Raw genomic sequence first — 23,970 nt, forward strand, 5'->3', positions numbered from 1 at the left:
CCAAAACAATGGCCAAAGTATGCTGAAAATGGAGTCCAAAAGTATATGCAAGCATGCATGCCAATTGGTTCACAAACAAAGCATGAAGGCACCAACTCTTAAGCACATTGAAGGAGTATAAAATGTGAGAGTGTGGCAGTGAAGTAGGCTCTGAAATCACATTCCAAATGAGGCTAAATCATGCACACATGACAAACAAAGCATGCTAGTGGGCTTAAAGCTTAAAGCTAGCTAAGGGACTTACACCATGGCCATATCAACCAAGCCCCAAAGGGCCAAGGTGACTCAAAATAGTCCCAAGGCAGGCCAAAACAAGGCTAGAAACATGCTTGAACAGGGCTAACTCATGCTAGGATGGAAGGCACAAAACATGACGCATACAAGACCAATAAGGATGATTGCATTACACCTACCAAAGCGAAGCATGGGATGACTTTACCAATAAAAATCAGAGTTATGGCATGTCAAAATAACACCAAAAATGGGCTAATACCAAGTCAACACATGATAGAATAACAAGCTCACTCATTAGGCATGCAAGGCTAGCAAAGAGGACTTACACTACAAGTGTATGAAGCAAATGAGGGATGCCCTAACCGATCAAAAACAGAGTTAGACCATGGCAAAATAAGACCAAAAACCCACTGAGATGGCATCCCAAAAGCTTAGGCATGATGGCATACATATAGGGCTCATATTTAAGGCATAAAGCACAAACTCTCCAATGCATTAAAAGAGTGAAAGATGTGAGTGCATGACCATGAAATATGCTCTAAAATCACATGACAAACGATGCCAAATCATGAGGATAGTCCAAGCAATGCATGCTAGTAGACTCAATACACAAAGCTAGTGAGCAAGATTGAACCATGGCTATACAAAGCAATGCATGCATGACCAAAATAACATAAATCAAACCTAGATCATGGCAAAACATGAGTAAAATCTTCCTGGAGTTGAGCCAAAATCACACTAGAATGATGGTCTAAAGCATGATGCATGTTAGGCTAGTGTGCAAGTTTACACTACAAGTGCATGGAGCATGCAAGAGGCTATCAAACCAACTTTAGACAGAGTCATGACATGCTAAATAATGACCAAAAACATGCTGAAATGGAGCCCATACATGCTTAACAAACATGCTACTTCATGAGGCATATAAGGCTAGTTTGAAAGAATTACACTACAAGTGTATAAAGCATCCATAAGGTGATCAAACCAAGCCAAAACATTGATATTCCAGGTCTAATAAGTCACAAAAATGAGCCTAAACAAAGCCACAAAGAAGTAAAAATACATGCTCATTTAGTTGGCCATCAACACTAGCAAGCAAGACAAGAGGAGAGGGGACCACCCTCTCCTATTTGGGCCCTCAAAATAGGGTTTTTACCACTGAAAATCCTCTGGATTTTAGTGGTTAAAAGGCCACGAAAATTTGTTTTGAAAGGCCTTAGAAGATGGCTCAAAAGCTACACAAGCTAAGGAACAAAAGGGAGAGACAACCCCCTAACACAAAATAGGCCTAAACCATCATTTATAGGACTAAAAAACAGAGGTTTTTGTAGTTCAACACCACCCCAAAAAATAGCCCCAAAGTAGTTGAAAACTATGGCAAAGCTAGTATGCAAAATAAGCTAAAAAGGGGTGAGTGATTACCTTTGGAGCACAGCAGCAAAAACAGCCACTTTTCTTGAGCCAAAACCACCTTTTGGAGCTCAAACCAAGTTCCAAGGGACCTCATCCCAATGGTGATCAAGTCTTCTTAAGGGTTGATAGGTTGAAGATGGTTGTATGCAAGCCTTCTAACACAAATGCTCAAGAGAGGATTGTAGAGAGAGAGGTTCTAGTGTGAGAAGCTCCCAAACCTTTTGCCAAAAATGTTCTCTAAATGTTCTAACCCTTGAATATGAGATATAAGGCTTCATTATATAGCAAAATATCAAGCTTGGTCGAAAATATCTGAGCTAGGACAGGTGGCACAAGCTGGAAACAGCTGGAGGAGAAATATCTGCCAATTCTGGGCTTTCTGGACATTTTTGGCCGATCGGCCAACATTTGTGGCCGATAAGGTTCACTTTTGGCCGACCTATAGCTTCTGAGGTCAAATTGTGGCCGATGCACTTCCATAGAGGCCGATGGCAAAAATCAATCCTAGTCCCTGACTTGAAGAAAGCCTAACTCCTTCATCTGGACTCCTTTTCAGGTCATTCTTGAGCCTAAACTGTAGCCCCGGAAGTCTTCTTTCCAATTATGCAAGCCTCACATAAAAATTCCATGTGTGCTAAGAGATATCCCTCTTTTAGTGAAGGCTGCTCAGTTTCGGTCCAATTGGAATGATGCCCAACTTTAGCCAATCATATCTCCCCCATCCGGACTCAGCTTTAGGAGATTCTTAAGTAAAAAATGAAGCCCTGGAAGTAAGATTTCCAACAGATATTTCAAGCCATTATATTTCAAGACTGGGCCTAAGGCCATTATGAAATTAGTACAGAATCAGACTAACTATGTGTGCACTTTCTTACGCATTTATATATTATGTTTCAAGTTAAGCATTGTTTTATTTATGTATTACTATTCACTGAGCCTAGCTTACTCTGTGTTATGTCTGTTTCTGTAGGTAACCAATCAGGTGGTCAGTCCTAGCTATGACACCCGTTTTCTTTTGTCAACCTTCGTGTGTCCAGACACTTTACAAGGCCACTTATTTTGTGAAGTTTGTTAAGATGATTGGCCTACTTTTTGATTGCCCATCTAAAGTTGAATGTATACAACTTCAATGGTATTGTATACGCCCGATTTTAGGGCTGGGACTATATATGTGTATGTGTATAACTACAGCTAAGGGATATTTTTGGACTTTATCCGGTTGTTCTGATGTATGTGATCCTGGCATGGAATTAGTAGCTCAATGGAGTTGTTGTCTCACTGTTGTTTTTTTTTTAGTTAGTACTTCCAATAAGGCCCCGTATGTTATGTATACCAGGTTAAATGTCCGTTTCTGAGTAGGTCATGCCCAAACTTTTAGGGGCAAGTTTAGGGCGTGACACTTACTGAGTCCGAGGCACTCTCACTCTCTGGGCCACTGTAATGGTGAATATACAGGTATTCCAAATGGAGAACAATCAATTGCTTTGTATTTGTAAAGTCTAGTTTCAAAAATTAGCAATTTTGTTCAGAGAAAATTTAATTTTCTCTAGTTTGAACCCAGAGTAATTCTTTATAGGTAATGAGACAAATTTCTCTGGGAATTTATCTGGTTTGAAGAGAATTTCTCTGGTTTGGACAGAATTTCTCTAGAACCAGAATTTCTCTGCTTTGGACAAAATTTCTCTAGTTTGGACATAATTTATCTGGGTCTAGAATTTCTCTGGTTTGAACCAGAATGTCTATGATTTTATACACCTTAGAACCATACAAAGCCTACAAACATAATGACTCTTGTACTTAGCTTATAGAAACCATATATTGTAATAAGTAGGGCACATTTGGCTGCTATTGATTCTTCTTACCATAATATGTATGGGAACTCACTGAAAAAGGTAATTTGTTCTTAATATCGTCACCGTCTCTTTTTATCGGAAATTCTCATTATGATTTTTAACAAATTAAGATAATTACAAGCTGTAAAAAGTGAAACTTCAGGGAAATTTGAGCTTGCCCTTTTGACAATTCTACAGTGTACACATAATCCTGCAAAGTACTTTGTAAAGGTATTTATCTAGTCTTCAGTTTTTCTTTTCTTATTAATGTAATTAGGACTTCTTAGGATGCATATATATGTGGTTGTATGTAATAGTTTTAGGGACTAGACTATCATTTGAGTTCTGAACAACTAGTTTTTGAGATATTGACTTAGGATTGTGACTTCCCAATTTCTTTGTTCTTCAATAATACTTCTATGCAACGCCACTAGTGCATAATGTTTTCTCAATTTCATTTTTGGTCAAGACAATATGCAATATATCTTTACTTTTTGTGATGGGATTATAGTTCTTACAACATATGGAGTACATAATTTTCTTTTTAACATATAAAGGCTATTTTGTTTTGATTGTTGTGTTTGTTTTTTTATTTTTTTATTTTCCTTATATATATATATATATATATTAACTCATATGATCCATCATGGGGATTCAAGTTCAATCCATTGATAAATACTCTGGAACATTACAGGTATTACATAGGGCGATGAAAGGATTGGGAACCAACGACACAACACTTATAAGGGTTATCATGACAAGAACCGAGATTGATATGCAATACATTAAAGCCAAATACCAGAAGAAATACAGATAATGAGGTAAATTCTCTACAGGTAATAATGATATCTATCATTATTTACATGATATCAATAATGATAAACCAGAGTTTGAACCCAAGTGTTGCATATTAATAATGATAAACCAGAGTTTGAACCCAAGTGTTGCAAATTCTCTACAGATTTGAACCCAAAGTAATTCTCTACAGGTAATGAGGCAAATTTCTATAGGAATTTCTCTAGTTTAGAGAGAATTTCTTTGGTTTGGACAGAATTTCTCTGGAACCAGAATTTCTCTGGTTTGAACAGAATTTCTCTGGAACTCTGTGGAAGTCTAGAGAAATTCTCTGGATCAAATTTTCTCTGGATCGATTCAGGAGACCTTAGACATTATGAAAATATTGAATTTCCTTTATGCTATAAAATCTTCATACTAGGGACCTTAAAAATAAAATAAAAAAAAATAAAAATAAAAAATAATTAGTATACAATGATTATTAAAAGACTACATTAATTACCTAATATTTATGTTATTTATAGAATGTTATTGACAATACTGGTAGCACTTATATAAAGAATTTCTTAAAAATTAAAATTAATAAAATCGTGTATAAGATCAACTACATCACAATTTATATATATATGAACTAATGAATTAGCTATAATGCTTACTCCACACACAAATATATATATATATATATATATATATATTAACAAACATGAATGCAAAAAAATTCAATTATTAATATTGCATAAAAAACAGAAAACAAGTTTTAAATTAAAATATTAAAATGTATAAAATATATAAAAATTCTTCATTTAAATTTTGGTGTCTAAAAAGTTAAGCCATTTATGTCTCTCATAAAAAAGAAAACACAAGTGATCAACTTAAATAATTTAATTAATTTTTTTTCATATAATTTTTTTATTATAACATTTGACTCGTGCCTTACACAGGCCTTTTTGATAACTAGTATATATATATATATATATATTAGGCTCACCTGCTAATCTTGAATGCCAAAATCACCCAAAATAATTAAGGGAAAGACTATGGTGCACACTTTTTATGCATCTTATAACTAAAAAAGAAAATGATATAATTTTAATTTTTTAAGTCATAATTAAAAAAATCATAATTAAACACAACATCAGACATAATTAAAAAATTCATAAGTCATAATTAAAATAATGTCATAACTAAAGAAGAAAATTGGTCATAATTAAATAATAAAATGAAAAATGACATAACTAGAAGTGAATATGATACACTATTTTTAAAGGGATGTACATTAGAATTTCCCAATAATTAAAACAACAAATTACATTGACACCGTTAGAATAAAAGAAAAATTAGTAAAACATCCCTCTCAAACTTTGGGTAGTATGAGAGGTCCAATATGTTTTTTTTTTATTAGTTAAGGTCCCTCGATGAAATTTCTCTGTGATAATATCAGATAAATTTTGAAATTTCTCTATAATCATATTAGAGAAATTTCTTTGTGAAAATTAAAATTTCTTTGTGTTGGGGCGAAATTTCTCTGCGTTGAATTTTCTATGTAAAAATGTTGAGGGATCCCAACTATTATGAAAATATTGTATATCCTTTATCTTATAAAATCTTAATATCATGGACTTTAAAAAAAATTCCCATAAAAAATAGAAATAATTACAAAAAAAATTCCTAAAGCTTGAGTCTTATAATAAAATAAATCATAAGTTTTTAATTTAGTCAATTTAAATTCTAATCTTTTGATTATTTTTTCAATTGATAAAAAATTAAAAATTCAAGATTTATTTTGTTATAAAACTCAAATCCTGATTTTTTTTTTAATTTCCCCAAAAAATAATAATGTCATCTTTATACACTAAAATGTATATGTATATATATATATATATTTTATTCTTATATTTTTACACCATCTATATATATTAGTTTTTCCTTTAACATTACTAAAATAAAAGAAATTATTTACACAAATACCCCTTAAATTATTAAAAAGCATCACTTTAAACTCGTAAATCATAAAAGCATACAAGTGGATCCATAAATTGTTGAAAAATATCATTTTGTCCCTTAAAATATAAAAGCGTATAAATAGACCCATAAACTAATGGCGTATTTCACTTTAACCCCTTTCATTAGAGGGTTCAATCTGTACGCTTTTATAATTTACAGAATAAAGTGATACTTTTTAATAATTTAAGGGTCTATTTACACACTTTTATAATTTAGGAGATCAAAATAATATTTCTTAATAATTTAAGACATACAAATAACCTACATAAAAATGGAAATAATTATACCAAAATTATTGAACATATTATATTTTTTTTCAAACTCGAGAAACACGTCAATTGAATATTCCCTAATTGGTACGGTGTGACCGTGATGAATTAAAAAATGAGAAAATTAGGTTTCGTTTGGTAGAGTTTTATAAATATGATTTGAGAATATAAATTGTATTTTGAGTTTGTGAGTTATGAAATTATGATTTAAGTGTAGAAAATTTGTTTAGTTATGATTTTTGAATAGAGTGTTGAATTGAGTTTTGAATTGTATGTGGAATTAATTTTTGAAAGTTTGATGTGACATGTGAAATAAAAAAATTTGTTTGGTGATGAGTTTTCAAAATAATTTTTAAAACTTAATTCAACCTATAATTAATAATCAAACACACAACTCATAACTCGATATCCGTATTTTTTATCAACAATCATAACCAAACTATTTTTAAAATACTCAAAATAAAAAAATGATTGTTTTTTTCAATTAATTGTTTTTTTAAGTAATTTTTTTGAATAATTTTTTTTTCAAATAACTTCTATGTCAATTATTTTTTGTCAATTCATTTTTTAGGCCTGTATAAACATTAAAAATATTAAAAATATTTTAAAATTATTTAGAAAATTAAAATATTAAAAATATTCTGAAAAATAAAATATTAAAAATATTCCAAAAATCAAAATATTAAAAATATTCCAAAAATCTAAATATTTAGAATTAAAATATCAAAATATTAAAATTAAAATATTAAAATATTTTTATGAAAATTAAAATATTAAAAATATTCCTATAAAATAAAATAAAATATTTAAAATAAAAAAATAAAAAATATTTAAAATAAAAATTTGTTTTTGAGTTATAAAAAGAGTTTTGAGTTGTGTGTTTGATTATGAATTTTGAAAGTAATTATTATAATTTAAAATGAGTTTTGAGAAATGAGTGTAGAATTATGATTTGAAAGCTGCAACCAAATACCACACTCAAATTAGTAGTGAAATTATGTTTTGAAATCTAAACCAAACACTGGCCTCGATCCCCAGCGGGGAACCCTTCACCCCCCCGGCCCCGCCCCAACGAGGATCGGGTTTCTCTGACCCCCGGAAAATCCCCATAACTATCTCTCTCTGTTTAGCTTATCATCATCAACAACATCATCGATCATCAACACCAACATCATCGATCATCAACAACATCATTTTCATCAACAAAAACATCATCAACGGAAACATCATCAAAAAAAAAAAAAGACAGATCTGGTGGGAGGGAGGAGTCGACGAATGATATCACGTTATTATTGACATATGATATCACCAATCAATAGTAAAGCAACATATGAATGGTGAACTCCACATGCAAATATAACTAACACTCTAGTAATTTTTACATATATATAGTGAAATTAATTATATTTGTATATCAATAATGATGGATATTACCTTTATATTAAGATTTTTTCACAAAATTTTCATACATAAAAATATAAGTCGTTGTAGTTACTTCATTTTCAATAAAACAATCACTATTGTTTTCATAAATTTAAAATTGCCCTTGATATTTTATTCTAAATATTATTTTTCTTTAAAATTTTATTTATATACATAAAATAAATAAATAAAAAATCCAGAGAGGTCACATGATCCCCTAGTCCCCATGTGACTCCGCCACTGGCTAGAGGCATGCATTGGTGATTTGGGATATCAGAAATTATGTTAGGAAGCATTTTTGGAAGGAAATTGTGTTACACACATAATGTTAAGGCTATGTTTATCGAACTAATATGATATTTTCGTAGATGATCTACGCAAATAAATAAAAAAAATTATAAAATGAGCAATGTGAATATTCAAGTAGGCTTGTGATGGGCCCACATGAGCGAACTAGACACTTCAACTCTCTTGAAAATAATAATGTTAGGGACAATAATTAATATACCCAACGAATATAATACAAATGAAGACAAAATTTGCATGTGGATCCCATCACTTAGGAATTGTTTGGGAAGTGTCAGATTAGTATATTTTTTAATTTTTTATGAAAAAATGTGAAATATGAATTAAGGTTGAAGTGATGTGACTTAAATAAAATAATTATAATTAAAATAAGATAACATGCCAAACAAACCCATAATGTAATGTAAATTTAACATTGTTTCCAATTAATTTATTTGTTAGTTTTTCTTGAATATTGTTATTTTTGTTGAATTTGTTTTCATATAAATGTATACAATTTTGTAAAGTTAAACTGCTGGATGATGTCAATAGAGTTTTACACTATGTTTGGGAACCTATGAGAGAAAAAAAAAAGAAATGATTACTTAAGTAATAAGAGAAAAGAAAAGAAAAGAAATGATTGTGATTTCTCTCCTTTTTATTTGGATAAGGAAAAAATAAAAGAAAAGAAATGATTGTGATTTCTTTCATTCTTTTTTTGTTACAGATTTCTCTCATTCTTGTTTGGTTAGGTTTCATTAAGAGAAAAGAAAAGAAATTATTTTACGTTATATTACCAAAATAACCTTTTTATATTTTTAACCATTTTATTTCTTTTATTTTTATAGGGACAAAATAAGTATTATGAAAATAGTGGTTTCTTTTCTCTCCCAATCTCTCCACTTTTGAAAAGATTGAAAATGAGGCTTATAAAAGAAATGAGTTTCTCTCCATTTCTTTCCATTTCTTCTCATTTTCTCTCTACTTAGGTTATCCAAACAAATAAGAGAAATACATATCACTCCATTTCTTTTCTTTTCTTTTCTCTCCAAATCACACAATCCAAACATAGTGTTAAACTTATAATGTAATATAACCTAAAACAGCCATAACCGATGGCCAAATGGATTAGGCGATGGCCTCCGGAGCGGTAGATTGTGGATTCGAGTTCCATTGCGGTCGCCTCTGCATTTATGATTTTTTTGGTCAAAATCATTTGGTATATGAAATACCATCAATTCTTCTTTTTTTATCAATTTTTTTGGTCAAAATCATTTGGTATACTACCATCAAATCTTCTTTTTTTTATCAAATTTTTTTAAAAAAAATAAACAATATGCAACCATGACCTTTTTAAAAAGAATAAGAGTGTTCAACATGTTTGTTTCCAGTTTTTTGAACATACTTTTCAAAAAATTCTACTTTTTTATTTTTCGTATTTTTTTTTGTTTTTATTGAATTTTTTAAATATTTTAAGCAATTTTTTTTAATTTTTAGATGCACAACATAAATCCACTTAAAAAGTATAAATTTTGTGAAAAAATCCACTAAATACCAAAAACACACAAAAAAATTTAATACATTTTTTGTATTTTTGTGTATTTATTAATTTTTAAAATATTTTTTCACAAATATTTTATTTTTTAGATACATCTAAGTAAAGTACATCCAAAAAAGTAAAAAAAAAAATGCTTAAATTTTAAAAATATTGACTAAAAACAAAAAAATACGAAAAATAAAAAACTCAATTTTCAAAAAACTTAATCTAAAATACTGAAACCAAACACATAGATTGCTATTTTAGATTAAAAATTAGACCCAAAAAAAAAACCTCAAAATTAAACCTCATTTTCAAGTTCAGTGATGTAGCAACCAAGTAGAATATTCAAAGTAACACATTCTCATATCTTATCTAATTATCAACTAATCATATTATTTACATATCATTAGATCTAAAAAATAGAGTTGTGTATTTTCATCATAAATACAATGATTGTTTGATATTTGATAAAACAATTTTGGCTCATCAAAGGATTTAGTTATTCTTTGAGAAAGAAACCAGCAAGTTTTCATGTCAGCACGCAAGTTTCAAATAAAACCAACTGCAGCCCACCATTAAAAAAACGCAAAAGAAACAAAGCACTGCTCAAACATCGTCAAGGGCAAGAACTCCAGTTGAGACGTGACTCATCTTGTCCGCAAGACCAACTTTCTCCACAGCTGCAACAGTCACCGCCTCCAACTATTGTTGTCACCCCCTTCCCGCCGCTAAGGTCTGCCAGTTTCTTCGCGATAGTCTATTCATAGTAAAACAAAACAAATCCGTCACTTGTTTAGTACAACATCATGTGGAGCTGTAAGAAAAATCGGTGAAACTGAATAGACTGCTCGAGCCCGATTTTGATTTTCGGTCAGTTTTCATAATGTATTGTCTGTTTCTTATTACACTAACATCGACTCTCGTGCCTTGCTTTGTGGGAGAGTGGAAAGGGGCTTGAACTACAAAGCACTCTCCATCTATCAAAAGGGCTAGACCATCAAGGCTGATGATAACACTAGATTTAAATGAGTACGCAGATTGAGTCTATTTGGTGCAGTTTTTTTCAAGTTGAAAGTTGATAATCAAAAGCAAAACCTAAAAACAACCTTTGCCCAATTTCTAGATAATTAGTTTTTCTCAACTTATTTAAGCTATTTTTGCCTCGTAAGCTGTGAGCAGAAGTTGCATCAAACAAACTTACACTAACTCCTAACATATTAAAAAAGAAAAGAAAATAAAAGAAAAAAGAAGCTATAAGCAGGCCCCATAAAGCTACATTAAACAGAGCCTTATATATACCTCAGTCCCCACAGCAAACTTGTCAAACTCAAACACGCTAATAGGTCCATTCCAAATAACAGTTTTGGTGGAATCCAAGGCTTCACCAAAGGTCTTGATGATATCGGGTCCAATGTCCAATCCCATCCAACCATCAGGGATACCAGATGTCGGGACAATCTACAAAACATATTAAACATTGTTTAACCCCCTTGCAGCCAGCATTATCAAATCAAGAATTCAGTTAAACAAGGAAAACAATTCTTTTATTACTTGGCTTATTTGACACTAACAAGCACTGGATTAAATTGTAAAACTCTTGTCATGGAAAGACAAGAGATAAAAAGGAGGAAGAAAGAATGACTAACCTTGCTATTGGCATCGGCGGCAAACTTATCAGCAGCAACCACATCAGTAGGGAGCATTAAAGCCACCCCTTTAGACTTGGCCTTCTCCAGAAGTGATGTTGCAAGATCAAGCTTGTCTTCCTCCACAAGCGACAATCCAACTGAGTACCCTTGGGCCTTGTAAAATGTAAAAATCATACCTCTACCAAGCAAGAGCATATCAACCTTCTCCAACAATGACTCGATCACACCAATCTTACTTGATACCTTGGAGCCACCAATAATTGCAGCAAATGGTTTCTTGGGATTCGAAACAACTCCAACTATATAGTCAAGCTCCTAAAGGCATTGAGACAAGAAACATGTCAGGTAAATATGAAAAATAGTTACCAAAAGTATATATATATTAGTTAGAAATAGTTCCTGCACAACAACAGCACAAACTTCAACCAACAAAGAGAGCAAATTATAAGGGCAGGTAGTATAACAAGTCAAACTCCATGTGCAAATGTGAGCCAACCAAGAAAATCTAATATGAAGTCCCTACGAACTCAATACACGTAACTTTCTCTACACAAGTGAATGGTTTATGCTTGGCTATTTAGCCTATCAAAGCAAATGTAAAGATTTTCTGATTATTAGTCTCTCATGCTTGCAGTGCTCAAAAGTACAACCAGAAAGGTACTCATCCTCTTCGCAGCTTGTTTGAGCTAATTAAGACATGCCAAACCTTAAAAACTTCTCAAGGCCTCTTGACAAGTTAGACCGTGAAAATGAATGTTCAAAGGTTCAATTGAGCCTAATAACTAGTTCTCATTGCATATGTGCTGAAGCTCAACATCAGCACAAAATAACATGTGAGCTCAGTAAAGCAAAATTAATTTTGGTTAGAGCATGACAATGCATACCAAGGTACGTTCATATCTATATCTGACAAACAATCAGACAATCCAAAATTCAACCTCCAACAAGAGCAATTTTGGGTAAAATTTGTCAGAATAGTGATGAATGTGTATTTACCAATTTTCAATGGGCATACATGAATTTTACATGGTGAGATTGTGTTGCTATTAGAAAGTGGCCAAAAGGGATATGAAACTACAAACCTTCTGCATAAGGAATCCAGCAACAGAAGGCTTTAAGTACTTAGCTACTCCCTCTGTGGAAGCGTGTGCTCTATGAGCAGTTCCAAATGCATCATTCACGTAGAGGTCTGCGAGAGATGCCAACTTCTTTGCAAATTCGGGTCATTCTTCTCTTCTTCCTTATAGAACCTCACATTCTCCAAGAGCGGAACACCTCCTTCTGGTATTTCAGCCACCATTATTTGAACTTCTTCACCAATACAGTCATTCGCCATCTTGACCTGTTGAAGGCACATGAACAATATTAGCAGAGAGTCACCTAAACTAAATAAGCATATCAGCGCCTGCAAAAAAAAAAAAACCCGCATAAAACCTATGAAGAAAATAGAAATAGACAAACCTCAATACCAAGAAGTTCAGACAGCCTTGGCACAAGAGGCTTCAAACTGTACTTAGGTGTGGCACCCTTTGGGCATCCCTGCAACCCAAAATTCAAAAAGTAGACAAAATATTTGAATTAGTTGTTTTTATTTTATTTTTATTTTTTAAAAAGGAATTCCATCAGTTGCATTTTGTACAAATCTATGCTACAAGAGCATAGTGATATATAGAAAAGTAATATAAACTAAACTCAAAGACTACTGCCTCCTATTGCATGAAAAAAAAAAAAAAAAAAAAAAAAAAGAAAGAAAGAAAGAAAAGATAAAAGAAAAAAAGAAACATAATCAGACCAGTATACACACTACTGAACCTTTTCAATCCTCCTATCCAATTACCAAGCAACCAACATAACACAAACAAAGAAAAAGAAATATCAAAACAAAACAATTGTTTTAGTTATTTCTTGACATCAAATATACAGAAGCTTTCAAAGAAAACCCATGGAATATAGACTTGCAAAACAAAAAAACAAAAAAAAAACTGTTAATCACGTCCCACGGCAACAAAAATAAACTCATAGCATATTAATCATCATTATGAGAAATCAAACAAACAAAATGGTCCACAGTAACCCCAGAACAGGGAAGATATGACAATACTCCAAGAATCAATACTCCTTATTCTTAAAAAAATACATCTCCCAATAAATAAATTTAGATGCATTGGAACAATCATGTGTCATATGTCAGTCCATCTTCCACTAATAAGTACTGTATACTTTCCACCAAAAAATAAATAAATAAAAGAGAGAGAGAGAGAGAGAGAGAGAGAGAAAGAGAATGAGTTAACTGAAGGCAATGAATATATTTCTGCCAAATGTGGTCACAGATTATTCTAAAGTAAGCCGGTACAATAACTAAAGGATCTCAAAGATGGAGCCTTCATCAGAAAACAAAAAAGCCCAGTCAGCAAAATATGGAGAAAAAGTGATAGAAATGATGAACAACAATGTCAAAACAGATTAATGCCATAAATAAATCTGAACCCAAGATCTATAAACCAAATTATTTGGGGATAGACTTGGAATAAGAGTCCGTTTAAGTGAGAAAAGAAAAAGAAATACTCATCTTTTCTCACCATATATATAAGTGATATTTCATTTTCGTCCTTTTGATTGACAAACTCAGTATGTTAAAAATACACCATCAATCAGTTTCATTTCACACCAAATCTCACCTTTTTTTTTGGTGAGAAATGAAACTTGTATAATAATAAGAGAAATATCTGTGTCTCCATATCTCATCATTTCTTACCATTTCTCCACCAAATCGGTCAATCAAAACAGGGTGTAAGTTTGGAAAATGAACAGAAGAAGAAGAAGGCGATGTATTCCATTGACATTGAGAATGATCATGAAAGAGGCAAACAACGGAAACCCAAAACGAAGATGAGAAGAAAATAAAAAATTGAAATACTACCAGATGAGAAGCAAGGATGACTTTGGCACCATGACCCATCAAATACTTGATGGTAGGGACAGCAGCTCGGACTCTGGTATCATCGGTGATGTTGAGATTGTCATCCAAAGGAACGTTTAGATCAACCCTCACAAACACCTTCTTTCCCTTCAAATCTGCTTCTTTCAGTGTAGCCACACGCTTCTTCGTCGCCATTTCGCTTCCTTCCTATCAAACAAACACACAATATATAATAATAATCAACAGATCAATTCCAATCACAGATCATACTGATGATCTTCCACATAACCACATGGGATGTATTTGAGGATTTGAACTTACTAATAAGATTGAAGAAAGATAAAAAGGGATTAGGGCTTTGAGATTGCTTTGCTTTGAATACGATTGATGAAGCAGTCTAGTCTAGCAGACACACACAGACACAGAGCAGTCTAGTCTAGCAGGCTTGGTAATGAAATTGTATAATGTATTTTGTTTTTGTAATATGAGGGTTATATTTCTGTAACTTTATTTTTTATATTTAGTACATGAAATCTAATCTCAATTTTATTTTTGCAGGAGACAAATGCATGCAGCAAGATGGACATATGGCTTTTGTTTATTGCACAACACTTTTTGTTATTAGTACTGTTCATGTGAATGAATGTAATTAACACTAAACAATAGCAGACTTTGGTCACTTTCTTTTTAACATTTTGTTTTGTTGCTGCCAAGTGGTATTGTGGTTGTTGGCTATTATTTTTGAATTTTTGTGATAGGTTGCATTGTTCAATGCATCATGCCTTAGCCAACAGCTTAGTCTTTGCCACTTAGCAATTGCTAGAGTACAGTTACAGCCTCACAGGTACAGCTACATCTTCAGAGTACCACAACACTTTTGGATTATAGCAAGTTAGCAATCGCTTTAGTTTTTTGGATTTTGGATATTTGGATTTTGAATTCTAGAATCTGGATGATATTTATCCCTTAACAAATGGTGGATACTAACTTTTGGTAGCAAGATAATTGGCCTTTTAATGTTGTTTATGTTATTTTTGAATTTTGGATATTGAACAATATCATGTGGGAAGATATTTAGCCTAATGATATTTTTTTACTTTCATATTGAAAAATGAATTAGCTTTTGGTGGTCATGTTTACTTGTTTACAGATACTGAAATTGGCCTAAAATAGGCCAAGGGAAAAGTTAGATTTGATATTCACTGTTAACAATTACCAGGGGGGAAAAAATGAAGTTGGCTCAAAATAGGCCAATTTACTTCAAAATGGGCTCACTTTTTGTAATAAACAAGGACAAAAAATGTACAAGCCCAAATCTCAGAAGTCTGAAAATTAAATTTTCCCAACCTGCGAACCCATCCGGACCTGCCCCCCAACCTGTTTGTCATGAGTGGTCGATTTCAAAAATATGAACGGTTGAGATTGGTTTATAAAACTCTAACCCAATCGCGTTCGATTAGGTTCCGGGTAAGGGTCAAAACCGACCAGACCCGACCCGTGCACAGGCCTAACTCATGGCATTGATTACATATAAATAGTATGTGAATTAAAGGGGTGAAGAAAATGCCTTGTTAATTGTTGGTGCAAATTTGGTAAATGAGATGGAAAGAGATAAAACAAAAAATAATTAGTATTGTTTTACAGCGTCGCTTTCCTTAAGATGATATTCGGCCCCACCAATGTTGTCGAATATCATGTGCACCGGGTTACCTACAAATCTGCCTCCGGGATACAATGAAATCCAGTCTAATGTCTGACTGCGTTATGCACGAACGAAATCAGATCTCGAATGCCTTTGAATTTTTCTAATCCACCAAGTAAAGAACAAAATAACAATATGAATCATTGAGAGAAATTCCATGGATTTCATATGGATTTCTTCTTTTCCAATTGCCAACCCATTCCGCCTTTTTATAGGTATGGATTTGTTCCCTTAGACCAAAGGCCGTGTCTTTTAGATTCAAAAGTGACATCCTCTAAATCCAAGAGTCATGCCTTCATGTTTAAACTCAATGGTTACACTCTTTGATTTAAACCCAAAAGTCACATCTCTTTAATAATTTATATAACTATATTATATATTTTAATATATATAAATATATTATGAAAATGGTCCAACAATCCCCCACCATTTTCAAAATATATGAAAATAACAACTTGGATAGATTAGGTAAATTTATGCATAAATAAATATATTTCAATTTGAATCTTTCACTTAATGAAAACACATCAAAGTTAATCAAGATGACCTAATAGACTCGTCTTTCAACTAGCGAACTTATACAATTAACCAGACACGTCTCACACAAAAATTTTCTTCTCCTTAGATAATTCAAAAAGTCAACACGGGGATTAGCCTTGTGTCTATATCCTGTTTCATGAGCGCTCTACAGTCAAGCCCTTGGACTCATAGGAAGCGGCACCACCCCTACACCCATATAGGTAAATTTACTGAGAGTACCCCTGTAACTAGAATACCCTAACTCACCACTGTAAACTCATTAAGAGCTAAGCAGCTCAACCTCCTCTTTTGTATTATAGGTCCCAAGCACCTTGCCTTGGGATCGTTATAAAAATAAAAATTTAAGTGCTTACAATCACAACATATGGTGTACTTGGACTCATTGAACTCAAGGACTTGCTGTGTCTTTAAGCGTTGAGTCAAGTTTCCACCAGGAGTGATATGTTACTTGAGCTTAAGACCCATCTCCTTTGATGATCTCACATCAAATCCCTTGCAAGTATTTCTTAGATAATTTACCGTCATGTGGACACAAATTTTCAATAGCTATGTATTACACTAGTTTACAACATGAACAACATGTCTAGACTAACAATCATTGTCATAACTATCAACTAATATTGATGATGAGTTTCATCTTGAAAAATTCGAGAAAAATCCGTGACAAAAATACCATGTCACTCCATCTCTTTTGTTACAAAAGACTTAACAAATTATAAAAATCATGTCTTTAATTCTAAGAGATAAACCCCTCACCAAGAGTAATCTTTATTTACTTAAATAATCAAATACTTTAGATATGAAGAACCAACACTTTCTTATATCTTAAGTTTCATGATTTATGCTTGTATTTGCTTTGAGTCATAAATTGACCAACCAATATGAAATTTCCATTCAAACACAAGTTACATAAACTAGAAATTCTAATTTAATTACACTTAGAAAATTCACCAAGTATACAATATATACTCTATAATTTCTCAAGTTTCAAGAGTTCACAAACCAAAAATCATACCTAATTTTTATAAAATCATAACTTGATTTTAAAAATACATTCTTAAAACTTTCACAAAATATATACTAATAATTGTGGGCTATTCCTTGAATCCAGCAATAGGATTTAAAGTTCAGTTTTTTAGTCTCAACCTAAATCCATTAAATGGATTTATTAGATTCAAAATACTATCAGTACACCATATTATTATAAAATGTAATGGCCCAACAACTCAAATAAGTAAATATAGATGCTGGGTTTAAAACCACTAGGCTTATCAAAAGACATAAAACAACGGGTGATTCTATTTGCACCCAACTAATAACTCAGTACGCCCAATTAAAATTTTAAAATTTTAATTCCTATTATACCCTAATGTAATTTTATTAATAAGGACAATACACATTAAATCTTAAAATAAAATATTATTTTTTTCTCATGGTACACCAAATCACTTATACGTATTCCTCATATTCAACTCTTTTCATCTTCTTCACCAAGTGACCCTAATAAAAATTTGGGCCTTTCATATCAGTTTAATACAAACATACTAAAAGCCCATTAAGAGACCAGATTATTAGACCCAAGTATCACAAATAGAAAACAGAAAAAATTCACACACAAAGACAACATTTCAAAGTTGTCTTCTCCAACAACGAAACCGTTTGGCTGACAAAAAACATTGCAAACCAAGCCCGCCAACTTTACACATATATGGAGTAAAACTTCCTTTGGTGTTTAAGTTATTTTTCAGCACTCTAAAATTACCATCAAAATGAGAACAAAAACTATTGCAGTAAATTAGCCCAAACCCATCATCAAGTAATGCAACAACATGTTCTATATTTCCAGTAAACAACAGTTCAATTCCGAAAACAGAACTTTGAAGGAAAACAAAACTTTACATAAGTAAAGTAATCAGGAAATTAACTGATTACAATGCAAAGTACAAAGACTCAATAAAGATGACAACATGCATCATGTTAAATAAGCATAACCATGCTAATAAAGCATACAAATAAGAAACAATGATAAAAATTAAATATAATCACATATACATCAAAGGGCGGCTAGACCATCAACTATAGATTTAAATAAGAGCATGTAGATTGCTTATATATATGTATACACCTCTACCTCCTCTGCAAGCTCAGCGGAATCGAACACGGCTATAGGTCTACTGTCCGATCTCATACAACCATCAGTAATACCAGAAGCAGCAACAATCTACAAAACATATTAAACACTGTTTTAAACTCCCCCTTGTAGCAGCAGCAAGAATTATCGAATAAAGAGTTCGGTTGAACAAGAAAAACCAAAACCATGCAAATCAGATTAGAAAGGGCAGAACCTTCACGGCTTTTTCCTTCCCCTTTACTTCAATCATGAGGCACTCCTTTGAGACCTTTTGATCACCTCGGATAGCTTCTATCCCCATACTGGGGTGAAACTTGACTACCTAGTAGTAAGTTGAGGGTACTGTCTTCATATCATGAAGCCAGCTTGTACCAATGATAGCATTGTATGAAGAATATACATCTACCACCAAAAACTCTGTCTGTACTGTTACTTGCTCTATACAAATTCGAAGCGCCACCTGCCCCTTGGACGCCACTGCCCTCCCGTCGAATCCATACATCCATGTACTGGTTGGCTGGAGGTCCTCCGACTTCAGCCTGAGCTCCTTGAACAACTTTTTGTACATTACATTAACTGAGCTTCCCGGATCCACAAGGATCTTGTCCACTTGGTGATCACCCACGTTTAAGGAGATCACCAGAAATCGTTGTGAGGACAATCTGCCACCTCCAAATCATCATCAGAGAAGTTTATCGAGGACCCAGAAGAACTTCCCTCACCTCTTTGTCTCTTCCCCTGAATACAGTTCACATACTGCCTGTGCGAGGTAATCAGCACCGACATACTCATATCCTTCTTTTTCTGATCCACCATTGCATAGATCACATTGACAACTTTGGGGGCAATTGCAATACCTCCACCAAGGAAGAGCATATTATCAACCGTCCCGCAAATGAACTCCTTGGATAAGAAATAGTGCTGAATAAGTATTTACTAAATTTTGGTCAGAGTATTGACAATGCATCATGCCAACGTAAATTCAGATCTATCTTTGACAATCAATCAAATAATCAAAGACTCAATGCAAAGTACAAAGACTCAATAAAGATGACAACATGCACCATGTTAAATAAGCATAACCATGCTAATTAAACATATAAATAAGAAACAATGATAAAAATTAAATATAATCACATATACATCAAAGGGTGGCTAGACCATCAACTATAGATTTAAATAAGAGCATGTAGATTGCTTATATATATGTATACACCTCTACCTCCTCTGCAAGCTCAGCGGAATCAAACACGGCTATAGGTCCACTGTCCGATCTCATACAACCATCAGCGATACCAGAAGCAGCAACAATCTACAAAACATATTAAATACTATTTTAAACTCCCCCTTGTAGCAGCAGCAAGAATTATCAAATAAAGAGTTCGGTTGAACAAGAAAAACCAAAACCATGCAAATCACATTAGAAAGGGTAGAACCTTCACGGCTTTTTCCTTCCCCTTTACTTCAATCATGAGGCACTCCTTTGAGACCTTTTGATCACCTCGGATAGCTTTTATCCCCATACTGCGGTGAAACTTGAGTACCTGGTAGTAAGTTGAGGGTACTGCCTTTATATCATGAAGCCAGCTTGTACCAACAATAGCATTGTATGAAGAATATACATCTACCACCAGAAACTCTGTCCGTACTGTTACTTGCTCTACACAAATTCGAAGCGACACTTGCCCCTTGAGCGCCACTACCATCCCGTCGAATCCACACATCCGTGTACTGGTTGGCTGGAGGTCCTCCGGCTTCACCCTGAGCTCCTCGAACAACTTTTTGTACATTACATTAACCGAGCTGCCCGGATCCACAAGCACCTTGTCCACCTGGTGATCACCCACGTTTAAGGAGATCGCCAGAAAATTGTTGTGAGGAAGATCTACCCCCTCCAAATCAGCATCAGAGAAGGATATCACGGACTCAGAAGAACTTCCCTCACTTATTGGTCTCTTCCCCCGAATACAGTTCACATGCTGCTTGTGCGAGGCAATCAGCGCCAACATACTCATATCCTTCTTTTTCTGATCCACCATTGCATGGATCACATTGACAACTTTAGGGGCAATTGCAATACCTCCACCAAGGAAGAGCATATCATCAACCGTCCCGCAAATGAACTCCTTGGATAAGAAATAATGTTGAATAAGTATTTACTAAATTTTAGTCAGAGTATTGACAATGCATCATGCCAACGTAAATTCAGATCTATCTTTGACAATCAATCAAATAATCAAAACTCAAAACCTTCAATAAAAGTGATTATGGGTAAAGTTTGCCAAAATAGTGCAGAATATATATTTGCTACATTTTTAAGGGCACAAATGTATTTTACATGGTAAAATTTTGTTGCTTGTAAAATAAAGTAGCCCAAATGAGTATGAAACTACAAACTGTAAGGAATCCAGCATCACAAATCTTCTCACCCACAACATCATCATCAATTCTGCACTCCACCCACTCAACCTCTTGAAGCTTATGGCAAGGCACAAAAATAGGATTACCTTTCTGGAGAAGCACATGAACATGTTTAACCATCGGGAGAGAGGTACACGAACAGGATTAACCTTCTGGAGAGGCACACAAACAAGATTAGCAAAGAGTCACCTAAATAAGCATACCAAAACCCACTACAATGTTGTTAGTATGTTACTATTCATTATACTTTATCTTCCGATTTGATACTTTTTTTAGAGATAAATTGATATTATCATCAATACGTATCTTAAATTAAATGCATATTACAATACATCTATGATACATGATGCAATATATACGACATGTGATACATATGTTCCATAAATACTTAGTGTCGGTTTGGTTTGATTTTTCAAAAATTGTTTTTAGTTGTGTTTTCGTGTATTTGGTATGTCCGTGGACAGCATAAAGTGATTTTGCGTAAAGTTTCCCAGAATAGTGCTGAATATGTATTTACTAAATTTTTATGGGCATCAACGTATTTTACATGGTAAAAGCCCAAATGAGAATGAAACTACAAACCTTCTGTGTAGGGAATCCGGCATAAAAAATGAGTATGAATATACTCAAGCAAATTTGGTTTCAGATTATTTGTAGTAAGCCAGTACATTAAGGCTGTGTTTGGTTAGGAGATTTGGTAAGCGATTTGAAAAGGAAAAGGGAAAATTCACCAAGTTTCACACAGGCTGTGTTTGGTTAGGAGATTTGGTAAGTGATTTGAAAAGAAAAAGGGACAATTCACCAAGTTTCACACGCCTTTTCCATTTCTAAATCATTCCCCAAATCTCCCAACCAAACACGACATAACTAAATGATCTCAAAGATTGAGTCTTTATCAGAAAACAAAACAAAAAGGAAGCGCAATTAGCATAATATGGAGCTATCTCCATAAAGAAACGACGAACAACCATGTCTAAATTACCCTAAACCCTAAATAAATTTGAACAGAATATCTATAATCCAATCAAAATTACAATAAACCAATCAAAATTACATGGGACATTCATATCTATTTCAGTATCATCAAATTAAAAAAAAAATTAAAAAAAAAGATTTATTTTGGCGAGAAAATTACAATTGAAACCCAAAAATAAGAAGAAGAAAAAAAAAAGTACTTGGCTAGAGAAGAGAAAAGAAAAGAAAAGACCATAAATTTGAGGATGTTGATACCAGATAATGACTAAGAAACACCGGAAAAGCATGCTTGCAAATTAACGTCGCGCGACGCCCCTTTTCGTTCACATCTGCTTCCTTTGGGTCACCTCCGCTCGTCTTTGCCACCATATTACACCTTCTCTCCCTTCAAATATAGTGAAAAATAATCAACAGATCTAATCCATTCATCAAACTTGCATCAAATCAAGTTTTCACCACATATTTCATCAAATGAGAGATAAATCAAATCTTTCATCAAATTTTGAACAACCCTATTTTAACTTAAAATTCGATGAGATTGTTAAATGCCGAAGGAATGGAGATCAGTTTTTTTCACCTTCATTGGTTAAAAGGATGTTTTTTTGGGGATAAATTAGGTATTTTTAAAAAGAATTGATGAAAATTTTGATTCTATATCAAATCAAAGCTTTGATCTAAATTATTGAATAAATTTGATGAAAAACGAAGGGTAAAAGGCTGCAAAAGCTCAAATGGCTTTCTATATACGAACATTTATGTATATAGAGTGAGATCGATAGTGAATCTCATTTGAACTTACCACGTTCAAAGATACACAAAGCGATAAGGGATTTGATATTCTTGGGTGCCATGATGAGGCGCAACGTAATATATAGCTAGCGAGGGGGATGATGTTCTACCACTTGCTACAGCGAAGATGATGACAGACTTCTTTTTTGTCTGTTTCTTTGTTTCAAAACATGAATTTTTACTATTGTTTACTTACATTTGTTTTTATAAACAAAAAAAAAAAAGTTCTAAAATAAATTTTGGAAACGTAATTTTTACATTTGTTTTTACAGTGATTATTAAAAGACTATGTTAATTACCTAATATTTATATTATTTATAGAATAAAAGACTACATTAATTACCTAATATATATTATTTATAGAATAAAAGACTACATTAATTACCTAATATTTATATTATTTATAGAATGTTATTGACAATACTGCTAACACTTATATAAAGGATTTCTTAAAAATTAAAATTAATAAAATCGTGCATAAGATCAACTACATCACAATTTATATGTCTGAATTAATGAATTAGCTATAATGCTTACTCCACAATTTAAAAAACAAGTTTTAAATTAAAATATTAAAATGTATAAAAATATATAAAAATTCTTTATTTAAATTTTGATGTCAAAAAAGTTAAGCCATTTATGTCTCTCATAAAAAAGAGAACACAAGTGATCAATTTAAATAATTTAATTAATTATTTTTTTCATATAATTTTTTTATTATAACATTCGACTCGTGCTTTGCACGGCCCTTTTTGGTAACTAGTATATCTATATTAGGCTCACCCGCTAATCTTGAATGCCACATCACCCAAATAATTAAGAGAAAGACTCTGGTGCACACTTTTTATGTATCTTATAACTAAAAAGAAAAATGATATAATTTTAACTTTTTAAGTCATAATTAAACACAATATGAGACATAATTAAAAAATTTATACGTCGTAATTAAAATAAGGGTAAATGACACTGGCACCCCCTGAGGTTTATGTTTATTACAATTTTCCCTCACATATGGGAAATTACACTGACCCCCTTTGTCAGTGTAATTA

At 32.7% G+C, this 23,970-nt stretch overlaps 1 protein-coding gene across 1 annotated transcript; it reads right to left on the reverse strand.

The window, feature by feature from the left end:
- Positions 1-10,136: 10,136 nt before the first annotated feature.
- On the reverse strand, positions 10,137-14,685 carry LOC114257075 (phosphoglycerate kinase, cytosolic). The gene is given in 7 exon segments (XM_082880351.1): positions 10,137-10,551; positions 11,094-11,252; positions 11,441-11,758; positions 12,526-12,662; positions 12,665-12,785; positions 12,905-12,982; positions 14,364-14,685. Coding segments are annotated over 7 exon segments (1,149 nt in total). The 5' UTR covers positions 14,559-14,685; the 3' UTR covers positions 10,137-10,410.
- Positions 14,686-23,970: the final 9,285 nt, after the last annotated feature.

This window comes from Camellia sinensis, chromosome 7, assembly GCF_055761805.1.
Source record: "Camellia sinensis isolate YWXY chromosome 7, ASM5576180v1, whole genome shotgun sequence".
In the NCBI taxonomy this organism is placed as follows: Eukaryota; Viridiplantae; Streptophyta; class Magnoliopsida; order Ericales; family Theaceae; genus Camellia; species Camellia sinensis.